General features: G+C 44.0%; 1 protein-coding gene across 1 annotated transcript; it reads right to left on the bottom strand.

Moving 5' to 3' along the window:
* Window positions 1–228: 228 nt before the first annotated feature.
* On the bottom strand, window positions 229–10,132 carry ATP5PO (ATP synthase peripheral stalk subunit OSCP). The gene is made up of 7 exons (XM_003991455.4): window positions 10,006–10,132; window positions 8,793–8,843; window positions 7,744–7,854; window positions 4,932–5,061; window positions 3,205–3,317; window positions 707–793; window positions 229–410 (listed from the first exon to the last, which is right to left on the bottom strand). The coding sequence occupies exons 1-7, from the start codon at window positions 10,039–10,041 to the stop codon at window positions 297–299; spliced, it is 642 nt and encodes a 213-aa protein (XP_003991504.1). The 5' UTR covers window positions 10,042–10,132; the 3' UTR covers window positions 229–296.
* Between the last annotated feature and the right edge of the window lie 330 nt (window positions 10,133–10,462).

Raw genomic sequence — 10,462 nt, 5'->3', positions numbered from 1 at the left:
AGGTAAGACACATTAAGGACTTAATGGTGCCTGCAATAAAGGCCTCAATAAATGTTAACAGTTCTTCCTAATGACACAAGCTTCCATAAATTCCTAAGAGTAATCTACACAAACTAAAATCTCCAACCAACAGGGCTTTTAACCTTTTAGCTGGGTGGATTCTGAAAGAAAGACAGAAAATAAGGTTCTCTGTATTTCCGCTTCAAAAAAGATAGTAAACAGTGTATGTTCTGTTCAGGAAGCATTTTATTGTTGCTACAAGTTTAGGGATTTTCATGGACAGAAAATCAACACTTTCAGAAAATCTCCCGCATGGCCCTGCTCAGCTTCTGAATCTTGGTTTTCGCAGACATATCAGCATATTTCTCTCCAATACGGACAATCATTCCACCCATGATGGACGGATCAATCTAGGAAAAAAAATAGGTTGGAAATGTGGAAAAAGCATTGATATTTCATTGATCGAACAGAAAGATGAAAAAGTACTTTGAAAAGTCTACATGCTGTACAAATGTAAGATGTTATCATTATGTCTAGAAAAAAGAAGTCAGATTGTGAATGGAATCCATAATCATTTAAATTGAGAACATAAAGTTTCTATTAGAAACAATTGAGTATTTGGTGAGATTTAATTTTTCAGTTTCTACAGCCACTCAACAGTGTCAAAGAACCTGAGGAAACACACCATACATAATTACAAACCTACCTTAACCTCCAATTTCAATACTTGGCCTTTACTTAGGAAGCTCTTCAGGACTGTTCTTAATTCAGCAAGAGTGGGTTCATCTAAAGGCTAAAAAAAGGACAAAACCATCCTTTAATTAAGTAGATAAAGCAGAACCGAACTTTCCACGTAAAAGCTCAGGAAGAAAATACCCCCGGCACACATCAGCACGGCAGGCCTTGTGAATTCCTGTGTGGTCTCTGGGCCCTTCCAGGAGCTGCACCGCAAGTTACTCACACCGCTGGTGTGCCGGGAACATGCCGATGTCCCGTCCCACAAGAACACCTCGGCGAGCTCACTGGGCGGGTCACTGATGCCCATAAATGCCACTCCCTCCCCGTCTCTGCTCCCTGGTATCAGCGGTACAACTTAGACACGACTGGGGAGGAACTCCCCCCAATACTGAAGTTAATGCTGCCTGATGACACAGGCCTCTCCTGTGCAGCCCTGTGGGCATGGCAGGAGGCCACTATGTCCTTGGATGGAGAGCTGCAACCTGACCCGGTTCTAGCATCTCTAAGACCTCTGGTTCCCAGGAGCTTCTAGAAGCACGCTGCACTCCGAGCCTCACGGGGAACGCCTGGGTGCACGGCTCTGCACTTGACTCTGACAGAGCCAGCACTCAGAGGTCAGCCTGTGTTCTCTCTGCCTCAACTCCTACTCCTCGTGAGGGGAGAGTGAGAAAGGCTGAAGGAGCGGCCTCTTGTCACAAATCCTCTCTCTCCACCCCCACACCTAAGGGTCCACAAGCTAGCAGATAAGGCTTTCCATCTTCGCAAAGATCTAACAATGCCTCTTGGGGGAGCTGGTGTGAAAGTCTGCTGGTGTTTAATCAAGACATCATTCGCCAGGCCTCCAAGGTTACAGAGCTCCGAAGTACGTGCACACCTCCCACTCAGAGGCTTAGCGGGTGCCAGGCACCGGTCTGTGCTGGCATTTCACACCCACCACCCCCTTTAATCGGGACAACTCTGGGCGGCCAGCGGCTCTTATTCCCATTTCCCGTAGGAGAGAACAGGTTCAGAGTGGTTAAGGTCCCAGCTGCTGCAATATTTGAAATCAGTCTATTTCTACAGACTGTGCCCTTAGTCACTAATCAAGGAATAATTTTTGTTTTTGAACAGTGGAAACTTATTTACCCGGGAGTTTCAACATCCAACACTGCTGCACTAGCAACAGTTGGTTCTGAAAAACTTTTACAAAAATATGCACCCTTTAAAAAAATAATGTCCTTGGGGTGCCTGGGTGGCTCAGTCAAACGTTTGACCTCGGCTCAGGTCATGATCTCGTGGTTTGTGGGTTCGAGTCCCGCATCGGGCTCTGTGCTCACACCTCAGAGCCTGGAGCCTGCTTCGGATTCTGTGTCTTCCTCTCTCTCTGCCCCTCCCCTGCTCACGCTCGGTCTCTCTCTCAAAAATAAACATTTAAAAAAAATGGTTTTTAATTAAAAGTAAAAAATAAATAAAAAAATCATGTCCTTGTACTCACTGAATGACATAATTTATACCAGTGCTCAGGCACGGGGATGGTATGACCTGCCTGGTGAGGCCTCATCTGGGCCCTGCTGTCACCGAGAACTGGGGCAGGCCCAGTGGGCCCGGGCAGATGCCTGAGCTGTAAGGATTCGCAGTCAGTTGTGCACCGACTATGAACCACAAACGTGCAAATACATGATCTGGGGTAAAACGTCTCTCTGAAGCCGTGCTCTTTTGGAGAGTGAGAGTATCTCTGAAATACCAGAAATATTAACCTAGATGAGGTCAGGTGCTGCGTATTCCAAGCAAATCCGCCGTCCTCTACTGAGAAGTAAGCCCCTCAAGGCTGATTTCCTATGCGGTCTGAACTACAGTAGGGAGAAAATCAACATCAACAAAAGGAATTCTGGGGAGGTGGTGCAGCTTAAGGTACGTGCTCTTGCGAGAGAGAGGGCCATGTTCAAGCCCTGATTCCCTATTTTGTCACTTTGGGCAAATGACTTAATTTCCCTGGGTTCACTCATCTGTAAAATAAGGGTAATGCTACCTCACATACAACGCTGCCATTAAATAATACGTTACGAAGTACTCGGCATATAGGTCTATTATTACAGCCACGTCAGCAACTCCACAAGGGCCTGCCCTTCCCACCCTTCCCGTTCGCTGCCACCAAAGGTTAGACAGTCCAGTTTCAGGAGACTACTTACCAAGGGATTTGTGAAATAACTCCAACTTGTGAGGGAACATAAACCACTACTTCCTAACACATTTGAGTCCAGTCTCGTCCTTCCGAACAGTCAGCGGGTAGGGAGGCACCAACGGGACACACACCGGCCCCTCCAAAGCGCAGGTTCATGGCAGCTCGTGTAAGAAGTGAAGCAAACCTCCTAAGTGACCAATCGCCTTTCCCGATTTCTGGATTTTAGCCTGTTTTTTTTTCTTTTCATCATGCAAAACGCGATGCACGGATGTCAAAGCAAACAGCAGCAACAAACTGTCACTTACGGATGCAGTGGTCACTGTGCAAGGAACTTCTCCACGGTGGACACTCATCATGGTCGAAAAGGCAGAAACGACTCCAGGGGTGTTGTTCAAGCGACCATTTTCAGCAAGCAAATCTGGGAAAGCGAAGGTGTCTCAGTAACGTCAAAATCACTCACAACAGGTTATTCATTAGACACTTTTCCAAAGAAGACATCCAGATGGACAACAGACACATGAAACGATGCTCAACATCACTCATCATCAGGGAAATACATGTCAAAGCCACACTGAGATACCACCTCATGCCAGTCAGAGTGGCTAAGATGAACAAATCAGGAGACTATAGATGCTGGAGAGGATGTGGGGAAAAGGGAACCCTCTTGCACTGTTAGTGGGAACGCAAACTGGTGCAGCCACTCTGGAAAAGTGTGGAGGTTCCTCAAAAAATTAAAAACAGATCTACCCTATGACCCAGCAATAGCACTGCTAGGAATTTACCCAAGGGATACAGGAGTGCTGATGCCTAGGGGCACTCGTACCCCAATGTTGACAGCAGCACTTTCAACAATAGCCAATTAGGGAAAGAACCTAAATGTCCATCAACTGATGAGTGGATAAAGAAGATATGGTATATATATACAATGAAATACTACTTGGCAACAAGAAGGCATAAAATCCTGCCATTTACAGCAACATGGATGGAACTGGAGGGTATTATGCTGAGTGAGATAAGTCAGTCAGAGAAAGGTATGTTTTCACTCATATGTGGATCTTGAGAAACTTAACAGAAGACCATGGGGAAGAGAAGGGGAAAAAAAGTTACAAATAGAGAGGGAGGGAGGTAAACCATAAGAGACTCTTAAATACAGAGAACAAACTGAAGGTTGATGGGGGGTGGGGGAGAGGGGAAAGTGGGTGATGGGCATTGAGGAGGGCACTTGTTGGGATGAGCACTGAGTGTTGTATGTAAGCCAAACTGACAACAAATTATATTTGTATGTTAGTATACTATTGTAACAAAACAAAACAAAAACCCCTAGGTTATTCACGAGGTATTATATTCACCTCAAAAGCAAACTTAGATTTGTGGCCTTAGAATGCTATATGCAATGTCCTTTAAGAATGTGAATGAAGAAGATGGTGCTTGGTATTTAAAAAGTATATTCAATGTTTAAAAAAACCCACCACTGACAAGCATTTAAAATAGCCAGGTGTGTGGGGAGGCCCTACAGATCTCCAACCGATTTCCTGACCATGGCCTGCAACCTGATTTTCATATTTCAGGTTAGATTCCAATGTTTGGCTACAAATCCCCAAATTAACATATTATCTATATTCAAAGATGATGCCATGAATACATGTTCTTTGGAACATGTATTCTGGGTTGGCCATGGGACTTGAAAAGCAAGCCTAATGTACCAAACAATGCAAATGTCTTTGAGGACAGAGATACAGCCACCGATTACACACCGTTTCCTTGCCATGAATCCTATCTGTCTTCTCCACCGGTTGAAAAGTAGTGACTGCAATTACTTTGTTACACGGTCATATCCTTTAGACAGTGCTCTTCAAACTTTAACTCACAAACAATTCACTTGGGGAGCTAGTTAAAATGCAGTAGGTTGATTTATTAGGTTGGCTAAGTCCTTAGATCGCGGCCAAAAGGCAGGTAGGTGACGCTGACGTTCCTGGTCCACGGATCACACTTCCAGTGGCAAGATTTTCAGCAGAAAAGATCTAATACTTACTGATCAGGTTGCATGTGAGGGGAGAGAACCTCTCTTTTGCTGTCATGTCGTTTAGGCTTTTCACTTTCACAGAACGCTTCACATAGGGATTCATAATGGAAGCAGCCATTTTGGGTTCCTTCAAGATTTGCTGAAAGTACCAAAAAAATAATTTCTTCAACTCTTTAGTGCATGAACGATCCTCGCCACCACAACATATTTTGTTATGAATCACGTGTTTCATTAAATTAGCACTCTCAAAGCATGTATGAAGAAAAGTTTACAATCAAATAATTTTCTCTGCCTTTGAGAATACACCATACCTTGGTTTTACACAAGATATAATGGTACTTCTTGGAAAAACTTAAAGATACTTTATGAAGTCTCTTAAATTTATTTTTGCTTTTCAAGAGAGATTACAGAAAAACTAAGCAGCCGAGATTCAATGAACTGCATATGTTAATATATTTACTATGGGTAATACTCAGCTGAAAAGGTGCTCTAACAGCAAAGGAAGTCTCCCTGTTATTCCCCTGGAGGGGGGCCTCTCTGTGTCAGAGTGATCCTGATTCTGTCCTGCCTCTTACGGAGCCCCGTGAGAGAGCTCTGGTGTTTCCAGAGCAGCCTCAATCAGCCTGGGAGGCAGAGTGGACGAACAGTGGGAGTGCAGCTACCAGGAGAGGGACCACGCGTCTCCATTTTGTTAATTCATAAATGTCTGTCCTCAGCGACCCAGGGTAGCTTCCGGCACCTTGCTCCCCTTAGTATCAGGCCAGGGTTCTAACAAAACAATGGCTGTTTCCGTTTGGGCATCTTTCAGTTAAATACCTGTCAGCCTTTCACTCACTGCTAGCACCTTCTCCCAGGCTCTCGGCCAGAGTCTGCTCTAATCCAGGCTACCTGTAATACACCACCTAATGCTAAAACTTCCACTCGACTGGCTCCATAGAAACAATTTTCCATAAAAATCGAGGACTTACGCAAATTAAAAGCTGGCATTTGGGTAATCCGGTTTTTCGTGTTTCCCATCTTTCTCTGTTGTATCATCCAACGGGCAGTTAGTGGCACCTGTGTAGCATCACTTTCCTCTCAGTGCCAAAAAACTGCTAATTTTCATTTACAAAGAGTCTTAAGGTAAGTGCCTCCTTTCTACGTCTCCACATCTTAACTGATTTCTAGGTTATAGTCAAACCCCATTCTTAACACCCACAATCTAGGTCACTCCATTGTGAATACCACTGTTCGGTTTTAAATGGGCATATATGGGGCGCCTGGGTGGCTCAGTTGGTTAAGCATCTGACTTTGGCTCAGGTCATGATCTCACGGTTTGTGGGTTCAAGCCCTGTGTCGGGCTCTGTGCTGACAGCTTGGAGCCTGGAACCTGCTTCAGATTCTCTCTCTCTCTCTCTCTCTCTCTCTCTCTCTCTCTCTGCCCTTCCCCCACCTGTGTTCTGTCCCTTTCTTCCTCTCAAAAATAAACATTAAAAAAAATTAAAAAATAAATAAACAAAATGGCCATACATGACAAGTAGCGGGCAGTAATTATCACCTCCAAAAATGCCTGTGTGTGATCCTGTCTGCTCTTGGTACCCCTCTCCCAAGTGTCTCCAACAGTAAGGCTGTTGACTCTGTGGGTTGGTCACACCAACTCAGACAGTAAGCATCATCTGTAGAGCTAACTGGACAGAGAAAGGAATATGGAACGAACATTACTGTCTGCTAGGACAAAAATTCCAAAAAAAAAAAAAAAGCTTGAGATGAAAAATGAACAGAATAAATATTATCCTATATGACTAGCCTCATCAGGGTTTTTTCTTCTGAACAGTATGATAAAAAAAAATCTTCAGAAATAAGATTAAAAATAGAAGAAATTCTTAAAACATAAAACTAAAAAAGTGCAAAACTTTCTCTAGAGAGTATACGCTAGACTGTGTCTCCCTCTCCCCCCCCTTTTTTTTAAGTTTATTTATTTGATCTGAGAGAGAGGGAGAGAACAAGTGGAGGAGGGGCAGAGAGAGAGGGAGAGGATGTGAGGCGGGCTCTGTGCCTTCGAGCTCAGAAACGTGAGATTATGACCTGAGCTGAAGTCGGAGGCTTAACTGACTGAGCCACCCAGGCGCCCCTCCCTCTCCTCCTTTAATGCAGAGCTTCTTGTCGGAGGTGGCAGCTACAAAGCAAGAGAAGGGGAAGCAACAAAGTGGACGGAAACGTGTTAACTAGAAAATTCGGTTAAAGTGACAACAGATTTTCCCAAGTTACACTGGTACACTTCCGTTAATTCAATTAATTCACTCTTCTTTCCAGGTTAAAAAAACAAAGTGTAAAAATAAACTGTCCTTGTAGCTTCCCCATCTGTCAGTTCTGTACTGGAGCTCAATACACCTTTGCTGATTTTGTTGCCCAGAGTGCTCTGCTTGGTTATTTCCCTCTCACATCTTGGGGATAAAATAAAAAATTGAAAATGAGGAAAGGCTCCATAAAGAAACTTCCCAGCAAAGCAAGTCATAATACATTCTAAAGACTATTTTAGAACTGCCTGAAATACAGGCATAGATTTTCAAAGGTGACCTCTATTTCTTCTTAGCCTCAAATCTCGGTTCCTGATATTAATAATATCCTTGTTCGTATCTGCCTGTACCTATTATACAATAGGTTCAGAATAACAATACCCAGTACTATTCCTATCAACATGATTACAGAAAACAGGTTTTTTTTCTTTTTTCTTTTTGTAGTTCATTTTCACTTAGGATATACCTCATTAGAGAAACATGGCCAAATAAGGAAAAAACCTATGATGGAAACTTAGTAAGTAATAAACAGAAAAGCTACTTACCGCTACTCTCAACAATTCCTTTTCGACTTGTTCCAGCTTATTCTGTTTAGATGCAGCAGAATAAAGAGCAGTGGCATAGCGACCTTCGATACCATATATCTGAACAGGTGGCTTTAAAAAAAGGATGGGGTGGGGGAGGAAGAGAAAAGGAAAATCACTTCAGATATCATTCTGCCAATAGCAGGATTAAATACGTATATTAAAATACACTGTTTAGAGCACACAACAAGTTTAAATACCAAATATGGGATCAGAAAGCTATCCTGAATGGCAATTCTCAAACAAATCAGGGATGTTTCCTCGGCTAGGTCACTTAATCTTCCAATTTTTGAGCTTCCGATTTTTCATCTTAAAATGTGGTGCTTAGGAAATATGGTACCTAGAGTCCCTTCCAGCGGTAACTATAAATCAATTATTACATGGATTCTGAAATGAGCTTATGCTTCCTTTGAACTCAGTAACTAATCAGTTCCACATAGTGGAGATTTTAAACACTGATAGAAGACAGTTTTGCACATGTTAGAGCCAAGAAAACATTTAATGGTGACACTATAAATTTCCCCTATAGCGTCTCCCCATCAATGTTCAGTTTAATGGAGCTCTTTAGCAGCTTACTGAATGCCTGATGCTTGAATTATTTTTCACAAAAAACTGTAGGCTTTTTCCTACGCGCTGCCATCAATATATGACTACATATGCTTAGCAGTTCTGTATGGTTGCAGTGCAAGAGCTCAGGTTTGCAGAAAGATTTAGTTCCAGTCCAGCTCTGAGACCAGACTCGAGTTCTCCCAGTCTGTTTCCTCTTTTGCAAACAAAAGACCAGCTATTTCCCATCATTGTTATGGGGTTTTAAGAAATTCCCACAAAGGTTAAGCATGGGCCTGTTGCACACCAGGCATTCAACTTATTCCATTCCCTATCCCCACACACACATCACATTTTGGGACCTACAAATCAGGCAGAAAGGTTTAGGTAGTACTTCTACAAAAGTCCATGCCCTAACCGCGCACGTTCATTTACTTTACGATTAGTAACAAAAGTTGACATACCCTCACGAGCTTGGCAAATGGCCTGACCACAGATGTACTAAAGCATCGCACCTTTAAAACAATAATAAGACATTTTAAGTGATTAGTTTCTTAGTATCATCACGGAGATTACACGAGCTGCTCTTTATTCCCAAGGAGTAAATTTCACCACTGAGCATCATCCATAGCCGCCTGGGAAACTGCTTTCCCACCAACTTCTTCGTTTGCTAGGAACAGGCTGAGGCTAGCACACCAGTATGAGAGAGAAAACACAAGTTCTGATGAAATACGTGTTCCAAGAAACCCCAAATTTCTGGCATTTGTTACCACCCGTGAGGAAGGATTTTAATAAAAAGTGAGAGGATTCCAGTCATGATCTGCAAGAGATGTACCTTCTTAGAATCCAAATGCTATCGGAAAAGAAAGATTAATCCCCTTAGTACTGCAGCAGTCTGATGTGAGAACTGACCCTAGTTCTGAGAAATGGTATCTAGTCTATCAAGGAACAGAGTTGGAACTCGTTGCTTAAAAAGCATCTGCAAGGGCACAGCTCACCTTCAAATAATTTCAGTTCTGAACTGTTCCATAACACAAGTGGTTGTAGGGATTAAAAGACCTTTTCACTTATGAAAAACTTACCTAAGCTGTAAGGTGTCATGATGTGTAAAGCATAGTGTTGCTATGTGGTATAAAGACCACGAATTTTCTTTCCAACTCCATCTTCCGTATGACCGTGTGGGTTCGAATCTCAGCTCTACCTACCCCTTCCTGGCTGAGCAGCCAAGGACGAGTCATTTAAACTTTTCGGTCTCATTTCCTTTATAAAAATGTGAAATGTGTTTTATAAATACTCCTTAGCATTACTAGAGACCCCTGACAGGTTTGACCACAACGACAAGGTTAAATGACTTGGGGGTGGGCTGTATCCTTTCCTCGGAGTCCAGGGGAGCCTTCCCCCGCCCCTTTCCCGTGCGCGTCAAACTAGCTGCTCCCGAGGCTGTGCTCGGGGACGCCAAGGTCAGGCACGCGTCCCCCTGCACCGCCAGCCCCGCGGACGTCCAGGGAGGTAGGGCCGCCCGAGCGCTTTGCGTCGCTCCCACTCGCAGGGCCCTACAACGCTGAATGGCGGCCACGCTTCCCCAGCTGTGGTCTCGCTCTGTGGCTCTTAGGGCTCTGCTACGTGTCACTTTAGAAGGGATCCTCTCGCTAGTTTTCAGGACCTCCCTTCTCTCACCTGCCGGGAGAGCCCGGACACTGCAGACGAAGCCATCTTCTCCGGGTGGCTGTAGGTCAAAGCCGAGGCGGCGAGAGAGACGCAAGGGCGCACGCGTGCGTCAGCGTAGCCGCTCGGGCCGCTGGGAAATGTAGGCGTAGGTCACCAGGCCGCATGCGCCGAGGTCGCGGTCAGTCTGGGAGTTGTGGTCTTTAGAAGTGGTTGTTAAGGGCTGGACTTCTAGAGCTAGTGGCCTCGGACAGCACCTTAAAATAAAACGCTGGAATTACTGGATCGTCCTTACAGTAGGGTGGATTTCTTTTCCCTAGATTTTAAATTTCCTTTTAGATAAATAGGTGGCATAGGTTCTATTTCACATTCATTACTAGCATCATTAGCATCGTTTACCCCTTCTTTCTACCGCAACAAAGGGTGTATCAAGTGCAGTTCCTTGCTCTGTATAAAAACAAAGGAGCCT

Source organism: Felis catus, chromosome C2 (genome assembly GCF_018350175.1).
Source record: "Felis catus isolate Fca126 chromosome C2, F.catus_Fca126_mat1.0, whole genome shotgun sequence".
In the NCBI taxonomy this organism is placed as follows: Eukaryota; Metazoa; Chordata; class Mammalia; order Carnivora; family Felidae; genus Felis; species Felis catus.
This window is presented reverse-complemented; position numbering and strand designations above follow the sequence as displayed.

Coding starts and splice junctions, on each gene's coding strand:
- ATP5PO (XM_003991455.4), bottom strand. CDS start 10,041: ATGGCTTCGTCTGCAGTGTCCGGGCTCTCCCGGCAG. Junction 8,844..10,005: donor TGTCCGGGCTCTCCCGGCAG/GTGAGAGAAGGG, acceptor ATTGTTTTAAAG/GTGCGATGCTTTAGTACATC. Junction 5,062..7,743: donor AGGAATTGTTGAGAGTAGCG/GTAAGTAGCTTT, acceptor TGGTACTTTCAG/CAAATCTTGAAGGAACCCAA.